Here is a 14,630-nt window from a genome sequence, read left to right on the forward strand (position 1 = left end):
ACGGTATATGTATCCATAACCATGCATTTAAATGTATATTGAAGTGTTTTGCTAAGTTAGTTTGATCGCAGGTCTTAAACAGTAGGACTCTAATGTTTAACCTTCAATGTGAAAGTTTGCTCAGGTTGAAATGTTCTTCTTATTTGTAAGTGTGTTCATATGATCCTATAGTTAGTGTAAGGAACATTGTATATGAGAGATAGTGGGGCTCGGGAGAAGAGCTTTTGGCCATGATGAGAGATGCTAACGAATAATGGAAGGATGCCTATTCATGTTATACCTATAGAGAGGAGGAATCCAAAGACGTCCTGAAGTTCAGACCATGAGAGCATCGAATAAGGTTGGCATGTTCTACTGTGAGAAGGTGGAAAACTAATGGGACACATGTTGTGGGATTCTCGAATGTTCTGTGGAGTTTTAATTGGTGGTCACACTTTAGCTTTAGGCAGATTCCTTTTGGACTCAGAGCGGTACAGACCTCTTTGCTATATTTCTGTGTGTGGCTTTATGTAATGCAACACTCCTGATTTTGGAGAACTTCTACATAAGTCTCTACAATGCAAATACCTTCCTGCTTTACTGGATCTAATTAGGGTTTCCCCAATTAATGCTACTTAGTTCAGGCTTAGTTTAGGTAATTTAGGCAAGAGGACCGGAAACCATACACTGATCACCAGATTTTGTTACTCATCTTCTGCACTGCTATTACTGAATTCCTTGTAGGCTTTATGCTGTTGAGACTAAACTTTGTCAGATGATTTGGACTGCCAGTAGTGATTCTGTATTTTTACAACATATTCTTGAGACTTGTGTACATCAGTTTGGCTTTGAATTTGTAGTAAACCTACATTTAATCTTATTTATCGACTTTCAGGTCCTTACTGTGTAGCCAAATGGGCTACGCTGTAAATTAAACTCTTAGATGATAACTCCTCTTTATTTCTCAGGCATCTAAAAAGGTCTATGGCAGGGAAATTTGGATATTCAGCTCAAGCTCTGGCACCACCCCTGCTGAATCTATTTTCTGATGGGTTTGCACCAATGCTTCTCTCCCTGCACTGTGGCTGGTTTGCAAGAGAGGCGTCCGCAGCTGCTGCACTTGTTTTAATACACTTTTTGCCTTCTCCTCCGGCTATAGAGCCTGTTTTGTGATATAGGCATATGCCAACTATCTCTTATGCTGTACCTGTTACATGTTTTGTCAGTGATGCAATGGTACTTCCAGTTCTGTACCTTTTTTATGAATCAGACCTCTGCTGTAACAGTTTAGTTTGAAGATGTTTTTTCATAGCTGCTGCCCCCGGGGTTTCTTATTTGTGGTAGAAGAACTTGTGCAACAGCTGTTCATGTTAAATGTGTGGTGGAAGGTTGCACAGCAGCTGCTTGTGCAATGCCTGTTTTATGTCAGGGAGGCTTGCACTGCTGCTCTCTGTGTTGTGCCATTTATATTCGATGAAAATATTCACCATTGCTGCCCTGCAGAACCCCCACTCTTTGTGAATGAAGCTTGCACTGCTGCTGCCTGTGAGGAATATTTTTCATATGCAAAGGAATCATACACTCCTGCCTGGGCTGTACCTATTGTGTGTAGATATGAAGCATGCAATATAGACACATCTACTGTAACTGTTGTGTATGTGAATGAAATTGCATTGCTGCTGCCTGTACCATAGCTGATCCCTATTGCTGGCCTTGCTTCTTATTACAAGTGCTGAAGTGATTTCTGTGCCTCAGCCCACAATCTGATTTCTAACAGGCCACAAAGCTTGGGCTTGAAGGGGGAGCAGAGGTCTTGATATGGTTACAAGGAAAAACAAATAGAGAGAAGAAGAAGGGAAAGCGGCAAAGAGGCAGAAGAGGGGGAATCGGTTAAATGAAGAGAAAAAGAAAGAAAAAAATAGTTTGATACAAGAGAAGGAGAAAGGAACAGAAATGGAGATACAATGAAATAGGAGTGGAAGAAGCAGCGAGAGAAACAACGTGCAAAGTTAAGTGTTGCAACAAAAAAGTAGATTCAATGGCAAAAGAGAAAGAAAATGGGAGCGAATGTGGAAAGAATTGACCAGGAAAGCAATATAACAGAGAAATAGAAAAGGGTTAGAGAGATAAATCAATAAGAAACAAATGAGAAGAAAAGAAAGAACCAGGAAAGGACAGTCTTAGAAAGATTTGTTTTAAAGAAAATGACAGGGAAATACATAGTGTGAAATTAAGTAATGAAGAGTAAGAAAAATGGAAATGGCAGGGGAAAAGTAGATAGGATCGACTGAGAGAGGTAGACGGAAGGGACAAAGGGATACCATGAGAGTGATGCCAAGAAAAGGATTCCAAAATAGTAAGTAATAGTAACTAAACAGGGATGTCTCGGGCTGAGTGTAAAGAGGGAATGCGAAAGGGGGTGACAGAGTAGTGGGCATAAAACAGGAAGCTGAAATTAAAATTGAGAAAGGTTGAGGTAAGAGGGGGGTACTCAAATAACAGCTTTGGATAGGACATATGAATCTGGAAGAGGGATGCGAGAAAAGTTGAGACAGGGGTGAAGTTTGTAGGGCATTGGCATAGATATAGAGTTGATGATATTAGAGTGGCAGAGATGAATGTCAAAATGAAATATCCGATGATGCTTGGAGAACGAGATGGGTGAAACAGAAACTGATCGGAAAAATCGAGAGATTGCGATCATTAATGGTCCAAAAAACTGAGCTGAGGAAATTCAAAATCTGCAGTAGAACAGGGTATAGAGGTTGGAGAATAATGAGGTGAGAGGAAAACTGAGAGAGACATATGTGAGCGAGGGACTGATCGAGATAAAGGTGAGAGAATGAGTGTGATAGAGTTGGAGGTAAGAGGCTAACTAGTGAAGACAAAGGGAACAAATGAAAGAGGTTGCAGTGTAAAGAGCCGCTGAAGACATAGAGAAGACATAGAGACAATAGTAAGGTTGTCAGGTGCAGGGTTGGGAAAATGGCAGGTGATGTGTAAGGAAAGATGTGAGTGAAGGGATTGAGCGAATGAAAAGGGTACTGGAAGAGAACATGCATTAGAGGTGTGAGAATATGAGAGCTACATTTTAAAGTGAACGAAAAACTAAATGAATTTAATGTAACAGGATTACAGTTGTGTGGTTAACAAGAGGGATTGGGAGAAAGGAGGAGCAGGACGAATGGAGTATGAAAGAGGAAGAAATGAGCATTACAGAGTTGTGGGGGTGCTAAAGATGGTGAAAGAGAGAGAGATTGGTCCATACCATAGGTCTATACATCATTAGCTTTCCTGATTCTGTCACAGCCAGAAGCACATCTGTGCAACATGTGGCACTTCATAAAATCTTCATGGTCTGCACTTTCATAGGATTGTGTTTGCCTATGATGGCTTTACATGGGTATTTGGTAACTAAAATAGGTATTTAGCTGTTTAGTAACAATTATGCTAATGCATTATTCTTGCACCTATTGTAGAGTTTATTAATGCCACCCCTGAGAGTTCATCAGGATAAAAGGTCACGGGACTTCAATTTCTGGAACGACATCAAGCCATATGATGTCATTTCCTCTGACATCAAAGGGTAAGTGATGTCACTTCTGCTACCACTGGCATTTTGGTGAATCGACATTCATGGCTCCAAGGCTAAGTATACGGCAAATGGTTTCAAAATGGGGTGCATTCCCACCCCGCTTCAACCTAACTTGTTAATAAAATCCTTAGAAAAACAACCTTATTTATGATGACAATTACAAAAATAAGTTAATGTTGTAAGACAGTGCTGTGCTGGTATACAGACATGCAAAGGCTGCTGAGCACTTGGAATCAATATAACTCCCATAAAGAATTCATTGTAAATAACTACAAATAAGATGAATATACAATCCAAGATATACTTGGTGTCTAGATAAACCCAATCTGATAGAAGCTCTGGAGATAAATGATGACAGTGACTTTATAGACTTCATTATAGGAGCCTTGGCGGGTCATATAGTAATTTCTCACCTCCAGAGTTAACCACACAAGAAGTTCCCATTAACTCCAGTGGACAGGAATTCATGGGGATTCTGGGCTGAATCCTGAGACCTCCCTAAGGAATGAGGGAATTGGTCATTCTAACTTTCCTCAGTAATTGCTCATTATCTTCATTTTTTTAAAATCTCCAGGGTAAACAAGTTTGGCGGTAACTACGCGAACCTCAAAATTGTCAATGGGGCCTCTGACTGGTTATTGGCCATATGGTTACTGCCCTTATCAAGAGTTACAGGCCTATCATAATGAGGGCATGTATATGTATTCATTGGGAGGCTACAAGCTACATTAACACTCCATAGTTCTACCTTGTAAACTCAGTTTCAACAGGAACTTCGCCTAAGTTGAAGGAAATTTTTTTGAAATACACTAAATCCCTTCCCCATCATGCTCGTAGGTTTCCTCCAGTGTGTTGAGGATGTTGTTAGGTTTTTTCTACATAAGGGAAGGACAGGGCATCAGAACATGGGAAGTGCAGCCCTCCAATGGCATTCAGATGGTGGTACAGCAGAGGTTGGCCCATCACAAAGAGCTTTCTGAGGGCAGAGGCCACTTTGAGTGTCTCTGCTGAGTGTATGACAATGTTGAAGAGGCTCAGCAGTCAAGAAGCTGTGTATATCTAGCAAACAATATTTTCTTAAAACAAAATTATGCTATCAGGCAGCAGCGGCCCGTGCAGGTAAGAGCGGCGGGCCGGGTTGAGGGGGGATTCGACAGACGACCACATGAGAAAATTAAATAAATAATTACATTTCCCTCGTCGTCGTCTGTCGAAATCCCCCCTACTCAGCCCCACCGCTCTTACCTGCATGGGCAGATGCTGCTGTCAGGTCTTCCAAAAGTTCAATGTGTAGGTTGAATAAAATAGGAGATAAGGAGACTCTAATTTACATGCTTGATAAGGGTGAGTGGAGGAGAGTAAAACGTCCTCAACAGTTCTAAACAAGAGGGGCAATTGTGGTGAAAGAGTACCCCACCTTTTAGGTGTGACGACAAAAGTTGGATTAGGTGAAATTCCTGCGTGCTAATCAAAGCCATGAAAATTTGACTCGTTTTTCCAACGACAGAGAAGAATTGGGGTTGGTTTGCTTCTCTGTGAGTTGAAAAAAAGCCCAGAGCCTAAAGCCCAATTGATTTTAGAAGCACTGCAAGACGCCAATTGGTGTATTTAACCTATTACATTGACCCGACAAATGAAAGACCGTTTAAAAACAACTTTCCCAGGAGGTACGTTTTTGTGCCACACGGATTGGTAGGACACTCCTGGGGCTCAAGCAGGCGGGCACTACCCAAAAGCTCCCCCCTGAGAAAATGGCTTTGAAGAACACTGTGAGGAGCCAGCCAGTCTAATTAACTTAATGTTATGTATAGCTCATACTGAGAGCCACTATGTTTATTTCAGTTTCTAAAACAGATAACTCACTGCTATGATGTTGCAACAGTTGATAACAAATCTCGGTACCCAGTGTTGCTGTCATAAAGTCCCTCCAGGCCAGGCTGACAGGGCTTTTATCTTTGGGGCAGGGATACATAACAAGGCCACTTTATGTATGGCTCTCCCATCTCTCTTCGCCCACTGTATAGCAGTTTAATGCATGGGCAGATGATTTAGAGGACCATACATAACATAAAATTATATATGAGTACAAGGTGAATTATGGGGATATTTTTAAACTCTGTGTTCTGAGTGACATCAAAGACAACTCCAGCGTTTCTCCTATTGACTATTTGATGTCACATAGCACCCCTCTGTGACAAATATTCCATAATTCACTATTACCCATCTATAATTCTATATGCTGTGTATGGCTCTGGTAGAGAGCAACTACTGCGAATAACAGGATTCAAATCCAGTACCTCATTGCTATGACATAGCAACAGTTGTAAACAAAAGCTGTTACCCATCTATAATTCTATATGTATTCACCTTATTCTATGCATTCCTCGCTGTGAGGAATTAAGAACGTTGCTCTGCAGGGCAATTTGCCTTCCTTTCTACTTTTTTTCAATCCGGGCAAGAGAATTCAGAAACTGCGGAATTGCCTGTAGTTTTCATATGGATACCTCGGATTGTTAAACAAGCATTGGCATAGCCAATTGGTCTCGCCTTTGGGACCTTATAAGTGTTTAGCTATACAGCACATTTTCCTGGGTGTTGTGCAGCCAGGAATTGAAGAGCTATACAACTGATACACACTAGTTCAAGTAGTCTGATTTATAAATATATATAGGATAGTTTCGCGCCACTGGTACATGGTACAGGCTATGTGTGGTAACAGCTGCTTTGTAATGGCCGTTTCCCCTCCAGTATGCAGTAGTTTTGCCAATAAGATATGGTTCCCAGATAGCTCTGTGTCACGAAGGCCACAGTTCTTCAGTCCTGGATTTTCTTTGAATAACCTTGTGCATTCTAGGAGTTGCGGACGGTTCTGATTGACTTAACTTGATTGAATCGAACCAAGAGGCCACAAACAATAGTGTGTAAATGAAAACCATTTGCGTTTTTGCTTTTGTACTGTTTGAAAAGCAAGCTAACAATTACTGTGCTTGTGAAAATGCTGCTCTGAAATATATTTTTGAAATAAAATGAATGCTCATAAGAGTTAATCCTACCTTACTAACAAGAGTGTATTTTTTAAATAAATCACCATAACCGAACAATTTTCAAATTGTATTGTCATTGCATTTATATAGCGCTTGCTACATCTGTAGAGTCATGGGGGCTGCTCTAAAACTGTAGAGCTCTGCCTGCAGCCTCATTTTTGCCTTCACGAGGGATTCAGCTCTCAGAGATGAGGGGAAGATATGGTAGCGGTGTGGGAGTGCGACGGGTGGGGAGGGGTGGAGGGCTGAGGCGCAGGGATGGTTGCCCTGGCCCCTGTGCTCCGCCTGCCCAAAGGGAAGCTCCTGCCGCAGGAGAGTACTCGAGAAGCTGATTCAGCAGGGAAGGAGAGACAGCTGTGCCAGAGAAGGAGCTCAAGAGAACAGAGACAGCCAGGCCAGAGAGCGAGAGGAGAAGAGAGAGCTCAAGAGGCCGCGTAAACTGTTGGTTGAAGATTGCTTCAAGTGGGACAGCAGAGACAGCTGAGGCAGAGTGATAGCTCAAGAGACAGTTTAAGCTGAGAAAATAAAAAGAGGTGAGAGAGCTCGAGAGACTGCTTTATCAGGTGGGCCAAGCAGTTGCATGTGGGAGTCCAAGTCAGTACCTCAACTGAGAGCAGAGGCAACTGGCCAGAGAGAGAGAGTACAGGAGACTTCTCCAACACTAAACATATAGATAAGTGAAAGACAGAGTTCAAGTGACTATCAAAGAAGGAGCTGAACCAGCTGTGTGGGAAAGCTCAGAAAACAGCTTTAGCTGAGAGAGCAGACAGACATAACTGCGTCAGAGAGATAGCGCATGAGACTGTTTCAGCTGGGAAAACGGAGAGAGCTGAAAGGCAGAGTGCCCTGTCAGAGCAGGGAGACCAGAGGCATCTCGGGCAGAAAGAGCCGCTGAAGTGCTGATCCGGGCAGCGCGGACGCGGAGAAAGAGCAAGAGAGCGCATTAGAGACCTATTCAGCTAGAAGAGCAGAGAGACATCCCTGACCCAGAGAAAGTGCCAGAGACGTCTACACCGGTTGAGCCAAGAGAAACCTTCCTGCAGCTGGGAGGGAGGAGGCAATTCCCCGTCTTGGACTGGGTATACAGCGGAGACATAGCAGTGCTCGTCTCCGCGGTATGTTGTCTCTACGGTTTTGTTGCATTCAGACGGAAGCGTCGGGAGGGTTCCATCAAAGTAAAAATGCTCGCAACACACCTAACATAAAGAACAGTGTCCCGCGAGTGGTGCGAGCACGCTGTAATGAAAAAAATGAGGAATGCAGCTGCCACCCTGCTCGTCGCTGCTCGCTCCCACAAGCAAAACGCTGTGGGAGTGAACCTTTGCTAAAGAGGTGGGACATGCGCCCGCCTTTAGCCATTTGCATGCTTTCATTGTTGAAAGACACACTCATAGGCCAATCCAATGTGTGGGAGGAGTGTGACCCACACGGAGAAGTTTAGAGTGCTCACAAGAAGCCCCCCATAGAGCAGCGCATTCGCACCGTGCTAGGCTCGACCTAAAAAGAATCAAACAGGAACAACCATGTGGAAGTATATGCAACATATAACAAACAAAATGCGAAGGATTAAAATACTATGGTTCATTATTAAAGGTCTGAACATACTACTACTAAATCTTGTACTAGATTACTCATGAAGCAGCGTATATGGCCCCTGCCATGAGGCCATCTTGTAAAAAAAAACGCAGCAGATGCACTTCAAACACAGTTCATCCCCTGAAATACGTTAGGGCTCTTCAAAGCCCATGGTTAGCTGTGTTTTATTTGTGCAGTCAACAATTTTGAACTAGAAAAGGAGGGCCTTGCGGTAGAACGCCACAAAACAAGTGTCTCACAGTTTAAGTGAGGGCATGTCTGACAGTGTCTCACCGATTGTATCTCTGTGTGGAGGATGTCTCACAGTCTGTCTATAAAGACGCATGTCCATGGGAGTAGGTCTTGCTGTAAGTTTCTTTCTATGGAGTTCTTACAATATGCACCAGCATTAGGGCGGTATGAACAGTGCTGCAGCATCGGGCGCCGAGCTCGCGGGTGCTTTGTGCCAGAACCCTCCATATCCCTACTAAAATTCTCAGGGCCCGATCTCACAAAGGTACACTGAGACGAAAGTCTAACTTTATGACTTTAGGTATTCACAAAGGGCATTTACAAGTAGTGAAGTTAGACCTTTGTCTCAGTTTAACTTACATTTTGGTATTAAGTCCAACAGAAAGCTCAGAGAGGAACTAAAATACCGGTTGTGTGCCGCACGATGGGAATCACGGAAATTTAGTTTACATGTTTAAGCCACTTCCTTAATTACATAAGCCACAACCCATTTAGATACCTCACACTTTTTTCATTACAATTAAAGCCTTGATCCTGTTACTGAGATGATGTCTTACAGTATGTCTCTATTTCTGGGTAACAGTGTCTTTAATTAACTTTTTGCAAGAGAGTAACCTACTTTCTGGAACTGGAACTGTCAGTACGGCATTGTTCTACACTCCAGCTCAGTATATTTTTTCATCGAAGAGTGTCTCTGTGTGTTTTGAATTCTGGGCCTTTGTGTAGGTAAGGGTAGGAGAGATACCTTAATGTCATTCTCTGTGATGATGATATCTCGCAGTTTGTCTCTCTGCCTGTTTGAGGGTGTCTCGTAGTTCAGGCCTTGTGTGAGTGGCAGGGTGCCTCAAAACCCTCTCTGAAGGAAGAGTATCTATAAGTCTTTTTCACAGTCTGTCTCTGTCAGAGAGCGTCTCACATTCTAGGCCTCTGTGTGTGGGAGGGTGTCTCGCAGTCTGTCACTAGCAAGAATGTCCTCGTTGTCTGTCGGACGGTGTCTCACAATGTTGAGAGTGTCTCACAGTCTGTTTCAGTCTCTCGCCATCTATCGGTGGGTGTCTCACAATCTAGGTTTCGCCCTGTGGGATGACGTCTTTGTAGTCTATCTTCGACATGAGAGACTCTGAGTCAGTTGCGCTGTCTGTCTCTGCCTGTCAAAGGGCATTTTCACATTCTAGTTCTGTGTGTGTCAGAGTGTATCACAGTTTTCCTCCATGGGAAGACTGTCTCATAGTGTGTTTCACAGTCTGTCTCCATCTGTCTGGCTCTGTGGGTAGGATGGTGCCTTGCACTGTAGGCCTCTGTGGGTAGGTGGGTGTCTTGCACGGTAGGCCTCTCTGAGTAGAAGGGTGTCTTGTAGTCTGGCTCTGGGGGTAAGATGCTGTCTTGCACTGTAGGCCTCTGTGGGTGGGATTGTACCTTGCACTGTAGGCCTCTGTGCGTGGGAGGGTGCCTTGCTCTGTAGGCCTCTGTGCATGGGAGGGTGCCTTGCACTGTAGGCCTCTGTGCGTGGGAGGGTGTCTTGCACTGTAGGCCTCTGTGGGTGGGAGGGTGCCTTGCACTGTAGGCCTCTGTGCGTGGGAGGGTGCCTTGCACTGTAGGCCTCTGTGCGTGAGAGGGTGTCTTGCACTGTAGGCCTCTGTGAGTAGGTGGGTGTCTTGTAGTCTGGCTCCGTGGGTAGGAGGGTGTCTTGCACTGTAGGCCTCTGTGCATGGGAGGGTGCCTTGCACTGTAGGCCTCTGTGGGTGGGAGGGTGCCTTGCACTGTAGGCCTCTGTGCATGGGAGGGTGCCTTGCACTGTAGGCCTCTGTGCGTGGGAGGGTGTCTTGCACTGTAGGCCTCTGTGGGTGGGAGGGTGCCTTGCACTGTAGGCCTCTGTGCGTGGGAGGGTGCCTTGCACTGTAGGCCTCTGTGCGTGAGAGGGTGTCTTGCACTGTAGGCCTCTGTGAGTAGGTGGGTGTCTTGTAGTCTGGCTCCGTGGGTAGGAGGGTGTCTTGCACTGTAGGCCTCTGTGCATGGGAGGGTGCCTTGCACTGTAGGCCTCTGTGCGTGGGAGGGTGTCTTGCACTGTAGGCCACTGTGGGTGGGATTGTACCTTGCACTGTAGGCCTCTGTGCGTGGGAGGGTGCCTTGCTCTGTAGGCCTCTGTGCGTGAGAGGGTGTCTTGCTCTGTAGGCCTCTGTGCGTGAGAGGGTGTCTTGCTCTGTAGGCCTCTGTGCGTGAGAGGGTGTCTTGCACTGTAGGCCTCTGTGAGTAGGTGGGTGTCTTGTAGTCTGGCTCTGTGCGTGAGAGGGTGTCTTGCACTGTAGGCCTCTGTGCATGGGAGGGTGCCTTGCACTGTAGGCCTCTGTGCGTGGGAGGGTGTCTTGCACTGTAGGCCTCTGTGGGTGGGAGGGTGCCTTGCACTGTAGGCCTCTGTGCGTGGGAGGGTGCCTTGCACTGTAGGCCTCTGTGCGTGAGAGGGTGTCTTGCACTGTAGGCCTCTGTGAGTAGGTGGGTGTCTTGTAGTCTGGCTCCGTGGGTAGGAGGGTGTCTTGCACTGTAGGCCTCTGTGCATGGGAGGGTGCCTTGCACTGTAGGCCTCTGTGCGTGGGAGGGTGTCTTGCACTGTAGGCCTCTGTGGGTGGGAGGGTGCCTTGCACTGTAGGCCTCTGTGCGTGGGAGGGTGCCTTGCACTGTAGGCCTCTGTGCATGAGAGGGTGTCTTGCACTGTAGGCCTCTGTGCGTGGGAGGGTGCCTTGCACTGTAGGCCTCTGTGCGTGGGAGGGTGCCTTGCACTGTAGGCCTCTGTGCGTGGGAGGGTGCCTTGCACTTTAGGCCTCTGTGCGTGAGAGGGTGTCTTGCACTGTAGGCCTCTGTGAGTAGGTGGGTGTCTTGTAGTCTGGCTCTGTGGGTAGGAGGGCGTTGTGCACTGTAGGCCTCTTGGGGTGTGAGGGTGTCTTGCACTGTAGGCCTCTGTGGGAGTGGGCGGGTGTCTTGCACTGCGGGACTCTGGGTAGGAGGGTGCCTTGGGTGTCTTGCACTGTAGGCCTCTGTGGGTAGGAGGGTGTCTTGCACTGCAGGCCTCTGTTGGTAGGAGGGTGCCTTGGGTATCTTGCACTGGAGGCCTCTGTGGGTAGGAGGGTGTCTTGCACTGCAGGCCTCTGTGGGTAGGAGGGTGTCTTGCACTGCAGGCCTCTGTGGGTAGGAGGGTGTCTTGTAGTCTGGCTCTGTGGTAGAAGCGCCTCACTGTCTGGCTCAGCCTCTCCGAGGAACCCTTTCATTTTAGACCACTGTGTTTGTTGTAGGGTGGCTCACAATATGTCTCTCTGTCCATCTCTGCTTTCTGCAGCTGTCTCACAGACTAAGCCTCTGTGTGTGAGAAGGTGTCTTGCAGTGTGTTTCTGCGGTGAGAGTATCTCTCAGTTGGTTTCACAGACAGTCTGTCTTTAAATGTCAGGGGGGTCTCGTATTCTAGGGCTCTGTGTGTGGCGGGGTCTCACTGTAAAGAATGTCCTCACGGTGTGTCTAGGTCCGTTTGTGCATGTCTGTCGGTGTCTCGCAGTGTTGAGAGTGTCTGACAGTCTACCTCAGTCTCTCGCCACCTGTCGGTGGATGCCTTGCAATCTAGGTTTCTCTGTCAGGGATGGTGTCTTGCAGTCTATCTCTGTGATGAGAGTGTCTCACAGTCGGTTTCACAGACTGTCTCTGCCTTTCTCTGGTAGGAGTGTCTCACTGTCTCTGCCTCTCGGAGGGGGCCTCTTTCATTCTAGGTTTCTGTGTCTTGTAGGGAGGCGCACTGTGACCTTCTGATGGGAATGTCCCATAGGCCAGCTCTGCTTTCTGAAGCTATCTCGCTGACAAAGCATATGTGTGTGAATGCGTTTCGTCCGTCCCTCCGGCTGGAGAGGTGGAGGAGTCTCAAGTATTTTTCAAAATGTATTTGACTACCTGATGGCGTCTCTGCGTGAAGGAGGAGTGAGTCTAGCAGTCTCTCTCTGTGGTCAGTGGGTCTCACAGTTAGGCGTGCTGACGCTGTGTGTGTCTCTGTGGTGAGAGGGTCTCATGGTCTGTCTCTGACACTGTCTGACAGTCTGTCCCTGTGGCGAAAGGGTCGCACACTTTGCCTGACAGGCTGTTTCTGGAAGGGTTACACCTGCTGATTTATCTTTGAGGTGAGGAGGATGAGTGTGTACTCACAGCACGCACAGAGCGTAGGCCCCATTGATGGATTCGCTGACGCGCACGAGGAAGCTGCCGTCCTTGCCAGACTTGGACAGGAGGTCTTCGGCCTTCGAGCGGGTGATGTTTCCGTGGCACCAGGTGTTGGCCATGACTGCAGGAATCATTAAAAACAGGATTCAGCTCTCGGCACCGGCGCTCCCTTCCAGCTGTGTGAGCCTCGGCGACCGCCTCAGCTGTCGCCCTGCAGTCAGGCCTGGTGACAGCTTGTGGTCCAGCACTGCACTTCCTTCTCCCTTCGAAAGGACCCAGAGACAGACCCCCGTGAGACAGTCTCTTCCCTCGCACTGCCCCGAGACAGCCTCAGCTCTCCGGTTCTCCTTCCGAGGCAGCAGACCCCATCTCCCCTTCTCTGCAGAGCGCCCCCTTCCACCGACTCTCTTTTTAATCTCACCCTCACTCGGTTTCCTGTTTGAACTCTGCAGAATCAAAAAGGAAACTGAGTAAGAACTTCCTCATTACGGCCACGGACCCGCACCGCGCTACGCATGCATGTCACTACACTGAAATATTTAAATTCTGGAGGGTGGAGTGGACGGAACTCGCAAGTCAATGTCACCACAAGCGCAGCTTCGCTGTGCCGTGCCCGTGTCTGCTCACATCACAGATCTGGTGCGTCCGCCCCCTCAAACCTTATCTGCAAAGACTGGGAACTGCACACATACCACAAATACACAGTCGCGTGCAAACATCACGGAGAGTCACGCTGCGCGCGAGGCAATGCACGCAGGCAGGCTGCAGCAATGGCCCTCGAAGCGCTTGACCAAAAAAGAGGATTAAGGCACTGTGGTGACTGGATCCTCTGAGAAAAGGGAAGCAAAAACTGGAAACTGTATACAGGAGGAAATGAGTTCACGCCTGTAAAGCGAAACGTGGCAAAAGAAACATCAAATACACCCAAACAGCAGGTGCAACTACTCCTTTGCATCAGTTTTCATATATTGTGGTTTTTGATGACAGCAGGGTTCACGATTATGTATAATGCCTCAAAACATCAAAGAACACTGCTACAAGATACACGCCATGTCCCTGAAATTAAACGAATTTGTATTTATTTAATTACACGCAGCACCAGACACATTAAGGTATCTCTTAAAATTGGAGACTTTCAGAGAGGAAGCATCTCGGAATACTCTTAATAGGAATTTGTTAAAGGCTGTTGAGGTTTCTCAATGCACTGTAGCAGTTTTACACGAGTGGTCCCCAGCGCATTCGAAGCTCTTTTTAAAACGTCTGACTCCTAGAAGCAGTTACGAAAATGACAAAGAATATTGCATTCAGCTAAAGCAGTATAAATCGTTTCGCTGAAGGCATAGATTTTAAAACCCATGCGCCCTATTCACAATTTCAATTAGAACTCTTACGTATGGGAATACTCCCATTAGCAACATACCTAGCCAGTAGGGACGGTATAAATAACAATAAAGGCATATGTGAATTGTGTAAAGAGGACAACAAGATTTATTTAATGTTTTACTAATTTATCCAAACCCGAGAATGGTAGAGGCTCGACGACGATATATAAAACCTATCCAATTAAAGCATAAAGCGACTCTAGCTCATGACTTAATTATGCTGTGTAACTCTCCAGACAATGAATTAGTTTGTCATAACTGGTTTACATTTTTTTAACGTTTTTTTAAATTGTTTTAAAGTAGAGCACATAATCGTAACATTTTGTTGCACAAGTGGATTTTAAAGCATTTTTATTGTTCTATTTTATAATTAATTTTAAAAGTTCTGTGATTGTATTTTAATAAGGATGAGTTCATGTGTATGTATTTGTTGATCTCAGTAGAGATCTGAATCAAATAAAATATTGTATTGTATTGTTGTATTGTAATTATAAATAAAGCTCCCCGTTTTTCGCTTTAAACGGTTTGATAGATAAATACAGACAAACCCGTCGATTTTCCTGTCGGTTTTGATTTTTAAATAGGGAGAAAAGGGAAATTAGTTTGCTTTTT

General features: G+C 46.0%; 1 protein-coding gene across 4 annotated transcripts in view; it reads right to left on the reverse strand.

Annotated features, from left to right (window-relative positions):
• The window catches only part of INPP5D (inositol polyphosphate-5-phosphatase D), a 660,212-nt gene extending 647,139 nt beyond the window's left edge, over positions 1-13,073 (reverse strand). For 3 of the 4 annotated variants that reach the window (XM_085634688.1, XM_085634689.1, XM_085634687.1), the window contains exon 1: positions 12,622-13,073. In XM_085634688.1, coding sequence (XP_085490814.1) covers positions 12,622-12,770 — 149 coding nt within the window. In that variant the 5' untranslated portion in view covers positions 12,771-13,073. The remainder of the gene's footprint in view (positions 1-12,621) is intronic. The other variant, XM_085634690.1, reaches the window with a different exon arrangement.
• Positions 13,074-14,630: the final 1,557 nt, after the last annotated feature.

This window comes from Triturus cristatus, chromosome 11 (assembly GCF_964204655.1).
Source record: "Triturus cristatus chromosome 11, aTriCri1.1, whole genome shotgun sequence".
NCBI lineage: Eukaryota > Metazoa > Chordata > Amphibia > Caudata > Salamandridae > Triturus > Triturus cristatus.